Here is a 16518-nt window from a genome sequence, read left to right as displayed (position 1 = left end):
ATGCTTTTGTGCCTGTATGGTATCTGTTCAAGCTTATTTTGGGGGCATGTTTTTTCATACTTATAATATACATTATATTGAAGCCTTGCAGGAGTTAGATATGAAAAGATGATCAGTTTCTGTCCTTAAAACTACTGTCATCCAGCTGTGCCATTGGGTGTTTCACTCACCTGGAAGGCTTGCATTGATACCCCATTTCATTTCATCTGAGGGAAGGAATAGGTCTATCTGTAGTAGCTATGTTCACCTCTGTTTCAGTGGAAAGTATGATCACTGAAGTTTAGATTTGAGGAAGGAAATACCTGTTTTGAACTTTGTAACTGACACCAGTTGCTGGAAACTGCAGGAGGGGAGAGTGTTCTTGTGCTCGGGGCCTGCTTACATGTTTTCCATAGGCATCAGGTTGGCCGCTGTGAGCCCAAACCTGAGCCCGGGCCATGCACATCAGAGCCCAAACCCAAGCCCAGGCTGCCCAAACCCAAGCCCGGGGCAGCCAGGCCAGAACCCAGGCCTAGGCTGCCTGTGCCAGAGCCCAAACCCAAGCCCAGGCCAGCTGCATCCAGGCTGCCCGCACCCAAGTCCAAACCCAGGCCACCCTTGCCAGAACACAAGCCCAAACCGCCCGCATCAGAACCCAAACCTAAGCCCAGGCTTCCCACGCCAGAGACTGAACCTGAGCCTGGGCCACCTGAGTCCCTGTGAATTCACCGTCCATGTATAAGACAACCCCCAATTTTTTACTAATTATTTTTAGCAAAAACCATTGTCTTATACACAGAAAAATACGGTAATTCTAGTTCCAGTGGTTTTAGTAAAATTTCTAGAATAGCTAGGCTAACCAGTCTGTAATTTCCTGGCTCTCTTTTTACCTTACATCCCCGCTTTTTGTAAAATAAAAAATAATACAAAGTTAAACCAACTATATCAGCATTATCTAGCTGATAATGTCCAACTACTATTGAATATAATATTTGATAGTTTCCAGTTCCATATATGCGGTGATGCATTTTAAACATTTTCATATTAATTTCAGTGGATGTATGGGTATATATGCTTAAACCTCAACTGTAACATCTGTCATGTGATCTTCATTAATATTTTCCTATTTTTCTAGGCGTTAGATGGTCAGAATATTTATAATGCCTGTTGTACCTTACGGATTGATTTTTCCAAATTGGTCAACTTGAATGTAAAGTATAATAATGATAAAAGTAGGGATTATACTCGCCCTGACCTTCCCTCTGGTGATGGCCAACCAGCTTTGGATCCTGCTATTGCTGCTGCCTTTGCAAAGGAGACCTCTCTTCTAGGTATGATTTTGTTTCTTTCTCTCTCCATTCTCTTTATTTACAATGTCTTCTAAGATAGTATCTGCAGATTGTATTAACATTTTATCCATGCAGTCATTAATGAGAATACTGAATAAAGTAGACCCTGAGCTCTGAAGAATAGGTCTGTTGATTATTACTTTCAATAAACTTTTCTTCCCTTTCAACAAATTCTGTTCACATTAGCTGATTCCTCACTCCTTTTTAACCTGTATCCCTCCCAGTCTTTTAATTTGAGTACCTGCTACTGAAGCTAACAGGGCTTCTTTTATTCCATTTCTTTACTACGTATGTTTTATATTCATTGGGTACCCCCCAGAACCTATAAAATGAATCTTAATACATGTGCTATTTCATGTAAGGCCTTTTCTAGTATTATTGGATAGGGATTGCTTGGCCACACATAGTTGAGAGTAAGAGCACCTGGCTTTTCCTCAATCTCAGATGCATTAACTCCTATATCGCTACGGTTCCTCTTTTATGAAAACTGAAGCAATGTGGTCTTCCCATCACAGAACTGATGAAACCTTACTGCTTCAGACTTTAAACCTTCTCTGTGTATAGCATTTCCTCTACCGTTAAGTTATAGCCACTCTCATGTCATCTACTGCCAGGTTTACAGTCTCTATATATGTATTACAGTGAAGCTCAGTGGCATATCAAGGCATTTTTAATAAGTTTGAAAATGTAATTCTTATGTTTACTTCTTTCTATATGTTCTTGCTGCAGAGTTGAGAATTATTTCTCATTTTCCTTTTGCTTACCTCTCTGTGGTGTAAGCAGTGGGGTGGGGGCAACCTTGTTGCTGAAATCATATTACTCTTTCCCTTCATTGGGGCAACACATTGTATTGTCGAAAGACAATTAAATTTACTTTTTGCTTTGTGCTGATGAATATTGCTTCAAGGGGAAATGCACTGAACTGTGAGTATGGCTATAGGTGATTATGCATGCAATTTGATTCTATTTATTTTATTTATCAGCCAGGCCCCATTAAATATAGAAGCGAGAATGTTCTCTTGAGAAATACTTAGGTGCACATGAGCTAGTGATTTTCCTGACTGTGTGAAGTTTAGATACAATCCCTCAGTTTAAAAAACCCCCAACAACTTTGGGACTCTGGTGTCCATGTCTGCTATCTCCTGATATAACATAATATTCAGAACTAGTGCAGTGCTATTCATACTTCCTCTTAACTTTCATTCTTTAATGCATCTGAGGTATATACAATCTGGTCCTATTTCTGGGTCTTTCTGAGTGTCCAGGATTAAAAGGTTAAAGTTTAATGAATATCATTGGCCCAGATGTATACGTATGATGTGTTTCCTCATACAATTTTTTCTTCTACAAAAGGATAAATGCTCATTAAAAAGGATGGCGAATTTACAAATAGAAAAACTCACTTTCAATCTATTAGGAGAAGTGCTTGATTTCTATTGATGATATAAAATTTGTACTCTATTAAAGAAAATTGGATGAGGAGAAAAGCCAGAAGTTCACTATGTCTATTTGTGTATCTTAAGAGCAATAACATGATGGTGGTGACTTAATTTAACCCAGGGGATGGGTTGGGAATTAAAAGTTCGCAAATTTAAAACTGAACATTCATTTGAGTCATTTCTGTCTGCATTTGGATACTTTCACCAGAATTCACTCCTGTATTTTCTGTGAATAAGCCAATCTCTGTCAATCTTCTCTGTGAGTCCTTATGCTACAAGTAATACCTAGTTGTAAGAAAGAATTAGCGTTGAATTGGCCTTAGTAAATTTATTCAACATGGTTAAAAACAATGGATATCAGCATGTAGCAAATCAATACATAAAACAACAACAGCATCCACAAAAAACCCAACTTTATCAGCAAACCAAAGCGGCACAATTTAATAAATAATAATAAATTGCTTACTAACATAAAGCCTTGGTACAGGTGGATCATATTTCATTAGATGCATGGAAGAAAAGGGAAGCCATAACCTGGTGCCTGTGAGAAAAGGAAAGTGTTGGCGCTAGACCAGTGTGGCTGGAAAGATGCTGTCATGATAGTAGTTGCAAAATGTGTGTGCTTCCTCTGATGCTGTGGAGGTAGCATGCCTCTGAATACCAGTTGTTAGGAACACCAGTAGACAGTGTGTTGTTGCACTTCCATTCTGCTTGTGAACTTCACATAAGGATCTAGTTAGCCACTGGGAGCAGTAGGGTTCTTCTTAAGTTTTTATGTTTGAATTTTAAAGAATGAATTCATAACGTGAGAAATGTGGTTCAGAAAGTTTTGCCTACGTATAGCTTCCTTAAGGAAATACTATGTGTAAAAGGAGTGGAGGCTGTGCCTATATCTTGTGTAATGTTTATATGTGTTTGCTCTTCTCCGGCAAAAATTTAGTAGAAATGGGAGGAAAAACAAAAACATTTTAAGCAATAAAATTAGGAGTATGGCAGAGAGTTGAAAAAGAGTAACTTTTAGAGGGTAGATAATTTTCAATAAAACTATAAGACTTTTTTTAGCACCCTTTCATACAATCATAGTGGCTGAAAAGGGTTTTTTTTAAAAAATGACTTTAAAATGAAAAGGGTAATAGTGCTAAATGCTGAGATCATTATCACCTTTGAGTGAGTTTTTTTGGGGGGAAATGCTTTGTATTCACTCACTACAGAACGGCAGAGTGCTTAAAGAGGAAGATTAAGAGTAATTTAAAGCAGTCTTCCAAAAAAGCACCACCCTTTAAATTACCCCTTTTAAACATCCTCACAAGTCACAGTAGCTTCCAGGATCTCCCAGCCACAATGAAGGTGGTAATATTCTTCCAAACTACACCTTGAGCTAGGAGAGCTCTTGGTAAGGGAGAACTGGGTGAATCATTGGGTGAAGCTGACTGTACTCCGCTTTCTTGTGAGTTGATGGAGCAGAGGAATGACAACAGCTGCAACTGGGTTTTTTTAAGCTAGAAATGGTCTGTTCTCAGAACAAGCACACATTCTTTATATGGAAGCTTTAATGTTCCAGGTTTTGTTTTGTATTTTTGGTAAAAAGCTTGTTTTGTTAATTTTTAAAACATCCTTAGGCGAGGTGAGTGCTGTAGATGGCATTGTACACCTAGTAGCTCTTTAGCAGCTACAGCGCTGCTACAGGGTGTTCTCCCATTAATCCCCAAAGGTTTCAGCTGATAGTACGTGCACATTTTTCAATTAATCTCTGCAGCATTGAATAATTATTTATTTAGACTGTATTGAACAACCAGCTCTTATAAGACCTTAGGTACACGTGACTTCTACATCCGGCACAGGTGGCTTGTGAATAAAGGGTTCTGGGAAAGGTGTGTCAAGGTGTTACTTGTTGCTCCTATCTACAGCATTTTCTTTTAGAAAGCATTTGATTTAAGAAGTTGTGGTTTCTGTGTAAGAGGAGTGACTGTCTAGACTTGAGATTTGGTGCTTTGTGGCTCTGGGCCTTTTCTCTAACTGTATATCGTTGCAAGAAGTTGTGATGATTTCAGTGGTAGGAGGAATGATGTTCCTCACAGGATTTAGACTCAAGATTTAGACCCATCAGAAGTCAAGGAGATAAAGAACTACACAGCTTTTAGAAGACATTTGCTGAAGGCAGCCCTATATTGGGTAGTTTTTAATGTTTGATGTTTTATTTTGTTTTTCTATGTGCTGGAAGCTGTCCAGAGTGGCTGGGGAAACCCAGCCGGGTGCACAGGGTATCAATAATAAATTTATTATTATTACTATTATTTGATGGTTTGGGGCTATAAGCCTCCCTCACCATCTGTAGATATTTGCAAAATATCAAAGGAGCAGGTCAGATGTATTTCTCTTGTCTTTGTTTTCTTATAGTTAAAGACATGTTGGAGGCACGCCTTATTGAGTAGCTGAACTTGAAAGTGCTTGACCCATTTGTTTAGTGTGACTTGTTTTCATGTGCCATTGAAGCTGCCATAGATTTCTGATGGGTAAATTAAGCACAAACACCTTCAGTGAGCTATTTCTTACAGGATAGTGTTTGTGTTAACTGAAATGGTAAGCTAAGGACTGATAGGGAGGAAATGTAAGGTTCTGTGTCGCGTGCTAGTGAAGTAGTAACGAGGTTTTCGCTCTCAGGATTCTTTGGAACATTGGTTTGTCATCAAGAAGCGGAATTCCACATAGGTCAACCTACAAATGGATAGATCTGGACAAAGGTGCAAAACCAACACAACACTTCTAAATTAGATTCTATTGGAACGACTTGTGTGTGTTTCGTAAAATATGCTTTATTTTAAAATTAGGGCTTCCTGTTGCAGCTGTTCCAGGAGCGCTGAGTCCATTGGGGATTCCAAATGCTGCTGCTGCTGCTGCCGCGGCAGCTGCCGGCCGTGTGGGTATGCCTGGAGTTTCAGCTGGTGGCAACACAGTCCTCCTGGTTAGCAATTTAAATGAAGAGGTCAGTGAACCTACTTGTTCACCCTTCTTTTTTTCCCCTTTACCATGCTTCATTTTGTAAACTGCTTAAGTGCTTCTTTATCTTGAGCTTGCTTTTACTTTTTTTATTTATTAAGGTCTGTGGCTCTCCCCCCCCCCCCATGCTACTCAAGGTTGTTTTACAACTAGATTCCAATAAATTGTTTCTGTTATAGTTAAATACTTCTGTTTTCCTAGGTAGCCAGCATCTTTTAAAATACCCTTTGCTATTCGGCTACCTATTTTTCCTAAGAAAAATATGGTAAATATTGCATGTTCTGGATGCCTTTTAGTTTATTTTTCCAAGTACCTATGTGCTCCATTTTGTAAATTGGTTCTTAAGAAAACTGCTGTTCTGTTTTGCCTGAGCTAATTATTTGCTTGTTCATTTCATGCTTACATGTCATTACATTTTTGTAGTATTAATTTGTGAACAGCTCTAACACATTTTTCTTTGAAGGTTCTCCCAAAGATCTTGCTGCGGCACTCTTCAATCTCTCTTAGTAATTTTATCTTTCCTTCACAGTTTTTATTCATCTTTTCTCCTAAAAACAACAACAACACTTTACTTCAATACTTCTTTAACTCTGAAATTGAAGAGGTTTTCTTTAGTTTTGCATTTTATCATCTTGTACCTTTACTTTGACTTGCTGTGAAAGCTGGTATGAAATGTGGGGTAGTTTGTATCTGTTTGTCTCCTTTGAATATGTGTTTCATTTTTTTTATTGGCCTCTTTTTAAATATGAGCCATGCTTTTCTCATTTTTGTCATTTACACTCTTGCACATTAAAATGCTTGGATCAGAGTGCCATTTTGAAAAACTCTTGCCTGCATTTCATAACCAGCCATGCTTATGCAGTTAAAGTTTAGAGTTGGGCTTGTTTTTGTTTTTGTTTTAAGTTTCTATTGCATGGATATTTCTTTTCTTTTCACATTCAGATGAGACGTAATTTACTGTTTGATATGGATGTACTTTACCCATATTTTGTCTTGGGTGACTACATTTTACTCAGTTTTCTTGTACAATACATAAACCAACCATTTTCTGACCAAATTCCTGCATTTCCTATGTACTGACCTATATTTTATTTTTTTTTTGTTCCCCACTTCCTTATTTTTCTTCTGCATTGCTGTTTCCCTTCCCCATTTCATCCTTCTCCCTTTGTTCTCACCTACCCTTTCCCTGTCTCTTCCCAAATTCCCACACCCTTCCCTGTCTTCTCCTCTGCCTACCTTGTCTATACCCCCTGTCTCCATTCCCTTATGTTCATGCTTCTGTGCTTGAACAAAATGTTCCTCGGACCAACTTGCCCCAATTAACCGCCTTGAACCATGATCCATGACCACCTCACCATTCTGCGGGAACCACCCTTCGTTATGGATGATCTGTTCATCTCCGCTCTTCCTCGACTCTTCTCTCTTCTTGTCTTATGCTGCTTGCTCTTCTCTCCTTCTAAAGATGGTTACGCCCCAAAGTCTGTTTACCCTCTTCGGTATGTTATCGTTAGCACTATACTTTTATTATTGATTTAATTATTTGTTTCACCTTAATTCTTATTTGTAGCTAGCACTTTGGCTTTAAAGTTGAATAGTAAATCTTTTGCTATTTTTCTTTTGCTGTTTTTAAAGCTCTCCATAGATGCAATTTTTTCTTTTAATGCATGCTTTTTTATTTTGCATGATCTTTAATTTAATATCATTCACATAGCTTTGAGGGTTTATCAAAAAAATGTCTTCTTTTTCAAAATTCACCTATTCAAAATCTTGTTCTTCTTTATTCATTTGCGTGAATGTTGGGAGAAGTGAGAGACATGTTCCGAATGTTTCATTGATATGTCAAAATGTGCTATTCAGCTATCCTTAAAAACGTTGTTTCTTTTGGATTTACTTCTCTGATTCTAAAAAGGTGTTTATGGGGATGTGCAGCGTGTGAAGATTTTATACAATAAGAAAGACAGTGCTCTTATACAGATGGCTGATGGAAACCAATCACAGCTCGGTGAGATTAGTGGGTTTTTCTCTCTCTTATTTGCCACTTAAACGTTAGTTTTCAGTGTCCTTCAAGCCATGTTTAAATTTCAGCGTTTGCTTCTAATCTTTCTAAAATCTGAGATTGTGTAGGAAGAATGTTTTTTTTTCCTCAGATCACAACCTTTTACACTGCTTAGGAAATCTGATCCTGAAGTTCCCCTTGCTTTTGAGTGGCTTGTTAGGCCAGAGAGTTCCTTGTTATTAACACATGGTATTCTTTTGTGAATACCATGATTGGGATCCAAAGAGCCCTGTGTACACATAAAATGCTTGCTTGCTTGCACATGTGGAAGGTTGAAGCTTTCTCCCTTCCTTGTATATCCTTGTATATCTCCCTAGTCACATCAAATATAACTGCATCTTAAGGCATAGCTTTTGGGAAGGGGGGGCGGGTGTGAGGGTCTTGAAAAACCTGGTGCATGTGGAGCTCAATGTGTATGGCCTTTTGGATACTTGCGCATAAACTTAACATACGTCTGAAGAAAATAAAGCCCTATTGAAATCATAATTTGTATTAATTCAGTGACCATAATAATGACTTACTAGAGTCTGGCAATGTATGAAAAAGTAATTTGTTTATTGCTTTGCTGGGCACATTTGCAATATAAGCACAGCTTTTAGATTAGCTGTCAGTTAGATTTAGACTGAAAGATTTCCAGATAGCAATAATAGCTAAATTTGTCAATTTATCGAAAGAAAATTGCCGTCAAATGCTCCACCCCAAACACTGAACAGATTAGAAATTACAATACTGAATTCAATAGAAGAAACGCTGAAATGAATAATTGGTTTTGTTTTCCAGCCATGAGCCATCTGAACGGACAGAAAATGTATGGAAAGATTATTCGCGTGACTCTTTCCAAACACCAGACAGTTCAGCTACCTCGAGAAGGGCTTGATGACCAAGGACTGACTAAAGACTTTGGCAATTCACCTCTTCATCGCTTCAAGAAGCCTGGGTCAAAAAACTTTCAGAATATTTTCCCTCCATCTGCAACTCTTCATTTATCTAATATCCCGTAAGTGTGGGGAACACGGCTGAAAGATTCATACAAGATCCAAACGTTAGCTTCTAATCGTCTCTCTCTTCTCCCCTTTGTCCCCCTTTTTGTTTAGACCATCAGTATCTGAAGATGACCTACGCATGCTGTTTGCTAATACTGGGGGAACTGTGAAAGCATTTAAATTTTTTCAGTAAGCATGTTTTCTTTGAAACTTCATTTAAAACGAGAGAACAGCTGCCTTTGGTAAGAACAAGGTTTATGTTACAATTTTCTAGTGCTGTTTTGGTATCTAATTTTATTGCTTTGTTCCAGAAGAGATCACAAGATGGCTCTCCTTCAGATGTCAACAGTAGAAGAAGCTATCCAGGCTTTGATTGATCTGCATAATTACAATCTTGGAGAAAATCATCATCTGAGAGTTTCTTTTTCCAAATCAACCATTTGAAGTGCGAGATCAAAATAATAAGGTTGTATCACGTTGTTTAGTGTTGTCATCTATGACTGTTCGGGAAAGCGGGGACCAGAGATGGACATCTGTTTTTCATGCTGTTACCATTCCTTGATTGTTTATGTATAAATGAAAACAAAAAAGGATTTACAAGGAAGAAGCAGTGGTATTATCTGCTGGTTTTGCATATGTTTATGAAAGGATTTTGTTTAAAAAGGGATTCTGAGGAAATCCCATAGTTTTTCAACTTAGTTAACATACGTGCCTTAAAAAAGGAAAACCTAGAGTTGCTAGAATTGCATTTACTAGTTTAAAAAATTGGTTGTCTGGGGCACATTGTTACATGGGAATTAATGGGTGCAATCCAGTAAACATTAGGTTTGCCTACATCCCATTGAAATCTATTGATTTTTAAAGCATTGATTTCAGAGGGACATCGCTGCACCTAACTTTTGCAGGATTATGCCAAATGTGTATTAGGCAGGAGTGTGTAAAAAGGGTTAAGCTTTGTTTCTCCTGCTTGGAATTTATTGGCTTTCATGAATCTTTTTTTTTTTTTTAATGAAATATGTTGCGTTACTTTAAGAGAGATGCAGCACATTTGACTTGTGCTTCTCTCTTGTCTGTTTCTTTTTTAATTAAGTAAAATGGCCTTGTGTATTCCAGATTCAGTTTGGTCAAGGATATAGGCATAAGTCAGAGTTAACAAGATGCAGAGAAATAATTTCTTTTAAAGACAGGATGATTATTTTGTTTGGGGTTTGTTAGTTAGTTTGTTTTACCCCTCGGGCTTTGAGCCTCTTTGGGGAAAGCATTGTTAAGTCTTAACCTTTTTTGTACACACACTCTGGGGGCGTATCATATAAATGTTGGCACTAAGTAATGTCTTGTTTGTGGCTGAATATTTTTTGTAGATGTTTTTTGAAGTTGACATGACTTATGTGCATTTAAATATATATTGCCATTTTTAGTTAGTAATTACAATTTGAAATAATGGTTGTGGATTTCTGAGCATGTGCAGACCAGTCTAGCTAGTTCAGGAGTTGGTGCATGTATTTCAAGGATGAAGAAAGTGTATTGCAAACTTTTGCAGGAAGATTAATAATTTTTGTGGCAGTTTTCTTTATAAAACAAAAACAAAAACAAAACTGACAACCAGGTGGGACCAAAGTTTATGTGCCTTTAGTCTTAATTTACCTTGCATTGTAATATTCAGTTTTAATAAATCTCTTCAAAATATTTTGTATCTAGAAATGGATCTGACTTTACTATAAACATGACTCAGAATCTACAGGAAAAAATAATTAATTTGAAAGCAGTTCCTCTGTCAGTCCGAACTGTTGTCTTGATTCTGTTCAAATGACCAATACTTTTTGCAATTGATGTACTTAGTTCCAAGAGTCATAGATTCTGTTATCTATGTAGAAAAAGGTCATGTATATTTTCTATTAGTTGAGTTTTTACATCTTTAGAAATGTAATATTTCAGTATAGTTTGAAAGCGGCACAATTAAAAATTAATTTTCTAACAAAGTTGGGAGGTTTGATGGTTGTTTAATTTCTTCTTATGTGTACGCTGCTTGCCTCTGTAGCATGCTCAATAAACACTTCTGTAGCTCTGTATTCACCTCTTCTGTCTTTCTCTGCTGCCTTTTCTCTCTTTTCTTCTTTGTTTTCCACTTCCACTGTGCTTCTGAATTCATGTTTATTCTCTGCCAGGGTGGGAAAAGCATAATAATCTGATTTTTATAATTGTCTGGATTTATACAATATGAAAATCAAATGCTACGGAAAATGTAGCATCTCTTAAAGTGTATATATTTCACCAATTTAAGATTGTAAATGCTTTGTTGAAGCACATATGAAAATCGATATTAAACATTTCCCACCCTGTTATATAACCTACAGCTTTAAAGACATAACTTTTATTGTAGCTTGTAAGTTCTATCTTTTCTGTTTTTTAAATAGATTTATGCACTAATTGACCTTTCAGGTTTGCCATGCTTTTGCTGCAGTTTCATCTTCCATTTTCTGTGTCTGCTAAACAAATCTCCACTAATCATAAGATAACCTTCATGGGCTCAAAGCAAAATAGCCAACTTGCTCGTACAGAAATTTAGCAATGGCTGTGTTCAAGATACAAAGAAGGGGTGGGAGGGGGTTGGAAGGAAATGGTTGCGGGGACACGTCATCAACACCATGCTCTAAACAGTGCTGAAAAGATTAGTCTGACTTTTTCAGAAAAAAAAAAAACTGGCATCAAATACAGACTTAACTTCCTATATGTTCAAACTATAAATGCCACTACACATTTCTTCCATTTACGGTAACTTCAGCTGAACAGTTTAGTAATTCCTGTTTACTTTGAACTTTATGTTCTTTAGGATAACATCACCCGTGTTTAAAACACACACATCAATGATGGTTGCTGATTGATTTTAGTAGGGTCTACCTTGGACTAGTCTGCTGATTTTCAGCCATCATCTGTATATTGGTCACAATATGTTGATAATTTGGACCTTGATAATTCCATGTACTTTGTTAATGGGCCATGTTTCATTATAGTGAAAACAACACAGCACAGACTCATTACATTTAGTTACAGATAGGTATCCGTGTTGGTCTGCCATAGTCAAAACAAAATAAAAAAATTCCTTCCAGTAGCACCTTAAAGACCAACTAAGTTAGTTCTTGGTATGAGCTTTCGTGTGCATGCACACTTCTTCAGATACACATACGTATCTGAAGAAGTGTGCATGCACACGAAAGCTCATACCAAGAACTAACTTAGTTGGTCTTTAAGGTGCTACTGGAAGGAATTTTTTTATTTTGTCATTACATTTAATTGCTGCTTACTTGCGTGACAACATTAACACGTTGTAGGTTCTGGTCCTGCTTGATCTCAGATTACACAGATTAGGAGACAGGTAGGCAAAGTATTCTACCAATAGTGAAGAGAACCCTCACGTGCAGTAACAAAAAGTGTGTGTGTAACCCCAATCCTCACATCTAAATACATGTGTTTTAAGTTGTGTGCTTGTGTTGTTTTAGACATTTTATTCCTCCTGGTCTTTTGGAAATCTCTAGGCAGCTTACAATACAAAAATGGACATTATTAGTGCAAGAAGCAGAGTACAAAAGATGTTCACTACCATGCAATACAGCTTCCACACACTATTAGATAATCTTTTTGAAAAGTATTATGCCAGAGATGAGTATAGCTGCTTTAGGAAAAAAGCTAAAAGTCGCACTAGACAGGCATGAAACTTTGCACCCACATAACCTGTATCTTAACTTTACAGCATATGATTTGCTGGTGAACCCATTACATTTACTCTGCAATATTTTTGTCATACAAGTCACTCTCAAAAGTGTGAAACTTGAAACATACTTTGCCAGATCTGGAGAGATGGACTTGAGGATTGAAAAGAGGATTTTGGCTTCCTTCAACATGTCTTTTTTATTCCTGATTCTTCAGGAACAAAATGCCTTACGTTAGAATTTTTTCCATTAAGTTCAACATTAAGCTTTCTTGATATTTAAGAACAAGGTTGGCTAGAACAGTACATTTTTTGTTTTCCAGGAAAGCTGGGATTTTGAGAATTTTTGCAAACCCACAATGGCTTGTAGAAAAATATCTCAGTGGCTATAATTTACTAATCCTTGCTTTAAAGCAGGAGTTATAAGATGATAGTGTTTTTTTAAGTTTTTAGTTGTTGACATTGAATGACTCATCTCTTCATTTTGTTCATTATGGGTCTGTTAAAAGTTCACAAAATTAATAAGCAATTGGTACGATGCCTTTGTCAGGTGACATGCAAATGATGTGAATGTCATTTGCAAAGCCAGGTGAGCTTTTTAAAAATGTAAATAACTTCAGATACCATGGGTTTAGTTGATGAAGAGCAAATGTACCGTTGAATGATTTATTAGAATCATTTTTCCTGATTAGTAATTGCATCAAATTTTTCATTTTGGAGTTGCACATTATTCGGAGGGTGTTTTTCTGTGCAACAGCAACATATTTCTGAACATCTATCAAATTTCTAATAAGCACTTGAACATTATTAGTCATATATCTGGCATTTACTAGAATTGGTTATTGGATCTCTTTTCGGATAGAATTGGAAGCCTGGATTCAGGTTCATGCATACAAATCCATACAATGAGTTCTTCCACATTGAATTAAGCATTGGGCAGTGTTTAGAGTTTGGATCATTCACTTGACATTGATGTCAGGGAGAAACTCCATCTCTGCTAACATTGGGTTCCATATATGTCAATCTGTCTTTGGATCCTTACCAATGTATCTGTGCCAAAACAGACATTACAGAGAACATTTATCCTTGCTGAGTCACCTCTACCTACAAGATCTAGATTAACTTTTCCTTTATCCTGATGTCATTATGATGTGTATGTCTCTGACATCATATATATGACACCTTCCTCCAAAACTCCTAAAGACAACCACCAACAGCTTCATATAGATGTTAAATGGCATTGCTGGAAGAATAGTTCCCTGTGGAACCCATTGGAAGAAATCCCAGGCAGCAGATGAGCGCTCACCCATTTCTCGTTTCTGAACATGGGCCTGAAGATAAGAATGGAGCCATTATAATACGGTGCCTTTGATACCCATCCCACTGAGCTAGTGCAGGAAGATACCATGGTCAATGGTATCAAAAAGGCTGAGAGATTGAACAGAAGTAGCAGGGTTGCAGTACTCTTGTCTCACATGATAACGGTCATCCATCAGGGCAACCATCAGAATGTAATAATCAGCCTCATCCAGGAATATCTGCAGTTGCTCCACAACCACCTTCTCCACCACCTTTGCCAAGAAAGGAGCATTTATGACTGGGTCCAGTTATTACAGCAAATTACACTCCAATGGGTCAAGTGTGGGATTTTTAAGGGTGGACTAATTCCTCTTTAAGGGATACAGGTGGCGCTGTGGGTTAAACCACTGAGCCTAGGGCTTGCCGATCAGAAGGTCGGTGGTTTGAATCCCTGCGATGGGGTGAGCTCCCATTGCTCGTTCCCTGCTCCTGCCCACCTAGCAGTTTGAAAGCACGTCAAAGTGCAAGTAGACAAATAGGTACTGCTCCGGTAGGAAGGTAAACGATGTTTCTGTGCGCTGCTCTGGTTTGCCAAAAGCGGCTTAGTCATGCTGGTCACATGACCCAGAAGCTGTACACCGGCTCCCTTGACCAATAAAGCGAGATGAGCACTGCAATCCCAGAGTCGTCCGCGACTGGACCTAATGGTTGGGGTCCCTTTACCTAGTTCCTCTTTAAGGGCAGCATGCAACCCTATATCACACAAAGATAGGTTTACCGCACCTGTGACCCATTTTGTCACCCCGCTCTTGGCTAGCTTAAAAAGGCAGGATGGACAAGGCTCTGATGGGCAGGTGGTCGTTTCTGCATCATGGTTTGTGTACAAATAGATATTGTCAAGATATCGGATTGCAGAGGAGCTTAAAGTAGATGCAAGGGGAAGCTCAGTTCTGCCATTTTTGGTGATTCCACTCTGTTCTTCGTAGTGTGTTCTGCCCTCTGGTACGCTTTTGAAATATAAGGTTTAAGGCAAGGATAGGGCACCCCAGGTTCAAGAGCAAAATGCAGTCCTCCAGGATCCTCTGTCCAACTCTCAGGACTTTGCCCAGCTGCATTATATCCTTGAGTTCTGATAATGCTTCTTGCATGCCTGGGTGAAAGATAGGGTTGGAGGCAAGCAGGAAGAAAGCCTACTGCACAAAGGTCACTCTTCACATCAATGGCATGTGGTCCTTGGAAGGTTGCTTCAAAGGGCTGAAGAAGATTCCCCATCTCTAAGGGGAAAGATTGAGACACTCATTGTTCATAACTTACCCAACCAAAATCCTAAACTTGATGTACATCCCAGTAAAAAGCTCATTGAAGAATCTCCCTCTGGCAGGGGAATTGTTAAAGGTAAGCAACTGTTTACTTGCTGTATATAGCTTTTTCAGTGAAATGTCAGATCATCTTCTAGATCCTCCCAAAATTTTACAGTCAATTGGAAGTTTTTCAATTATTAGAAGCAATAGGCAAAAGGAATAAGCACCCAAAATGAAGAAATGTTTTAGTACGTGGCCTAGATCTGGTTCATCTCTTGCGCCTTAGGTAAAACACTTGGGTGTCACCTTACTGCTTTAATGAAATCTTGCAGCTCTCATATAGTGAGAAAATAATAAGGTAAGCAACTTTATTCCACTCACTGGAAATTAGATATTTCAGGCATGAGACTTAGTAGTAGATATTCAGCCTCAGGGAAATGTCTGGTATAAAAGGATAGATTTTTAACATTAAGTGGGGAACAAGGAATAGATACCCAAGATACTTTTATAGTAAGCAAACAAGACTAAACAGCTGTCTGATTTTAATCTGGATGTCTTGAATCCATTTGTGCTGTATTATGCAGCCAACTATTGTCTGTACAATTATGCTAAGTTGTACCATGCACATTGTGTGTGTGTGTTTAAGATGCAAACTTTGCACACTGGTGTTTCTTGTTTTTAAGAGCGAAAACAGTATCGAGAATGGACTGTCTGCTTTGTGGAGTTAAAATGTTGAACTTGGATCTGAAGACAACTGCAGAAAGATTTCTTCTATTTTCCAATTTTCTGGTTTGAGTTCCACCGCTTGTATAATCAAAATGGCACCACAAATGCACAAGAGGGATGTATTAGCAGGGGTGGGGGAGCCCCAAGCTTTGTAACAACAACAACAAGAACAACTTTTCTGGGGGGGGACCCTAAAGGAGGAGATCTCCTGACCTATGTACTTTTTCACAAGCATGTGTTCTATATCCATAACGCTTAATAGGTAAAGGTAAAGGGACCCCTGACCATTAGGTCCAGTTGTGGCCGACTCTGGGGTTGCGGCACTCATCTCGCTCTATTGGCTGAGGGAGCTGGCGTACAGCTTCCAGGTCATGTGGCCAGCATGACTAAGCCGCTTCTGGCAAACCAGAGCAGCGCACGGAAACGCCATTTACCTGCCCGCCGGAGCGGTACCTATTTATCTACTTGCACTTTGACGTGCTTTCGAACTGCTAGGTGGGCAGGAGCAGGGACCGAGCAATGGGAGCTCACCCTGTTGCGGGGATTCAAACCGCCGACCTTCTGATCAGCAAGCCCTAGGCTCTGTGGTTTAACCCACAGCACCACCCGCGTCCCTTTATAACGCTTAATAGGCAATAATAATTTCATTATAAGGTTTGATCAGAGTTTCAGATTGTGCGGCA

General features: G+C 38.4%; 1 protein-coding gene and 1 long non-coding RNA gene across 6 annotated transcripts in view; both read left to right on the top strand.

Moving 5' to 3' along the window:
- PTBP2 (polypyrimidine tract binding protein 2) overlaps positions 1-10782 on the top strand; it is a 50090-nt gene extending 39308 nt beyond the window's left edge. For 2 of the 5 annotated variants that reach the window (XM_081865994.1, XM_081865990.1), the window contains 7 exons: positions 1115-1310; positions 5596-5750; positions 7227-7260; positions 7674-7766; positions 8601-8817; positions 8915-8992; positions 9115-10782. In XM_081865994.1, coding sequence (XP_081722120.1) covers positions 1115-1310; positions 5596-5750; positions 7227-7260; positions 7674-7766; positions 8601-8817; positions 8915-8992; positions 9115-9247 — 906 coding nt within the window. In that variant the 3' untranslated portion in view covers positions 9248-10782. The remainder of the gene's footprint in view (positions 1-1114; positions 1311-5595; positions 5751-7226; positions 7261-7673; positions 7767-8600; positions 8818-8914; positions 8993-9114) is intronic. The other 3 variants (XM_081865993.1, XM_081865992.1, XM_081865991.1) reach the window with 3 other exon arrangements.
- The window catches only part of LOC309343982, a 507096-nt gene that overhangs the window by 388510 nt on the left and 102068 nt on the right, over positions 1-16518 (top strand). The window lies entirely within an intron of this gene.

This window comes from Podarcis erhardii (assembly GCF_964252035.2).
Source record: "Podarcis erhardii genome assembly, chromosome: 6".
Classification (NCBI taxonomy): Eukaryota; Metazoa; Chordata; class Lepidosauria; order Squamata; family Lacertidae; genus Podarcis; species Podarcis erhardii.
Note: the sequence above shows the minus strand (reverse complement) of the source record. Positions and strands in the feature narration are given on the sequence as shown.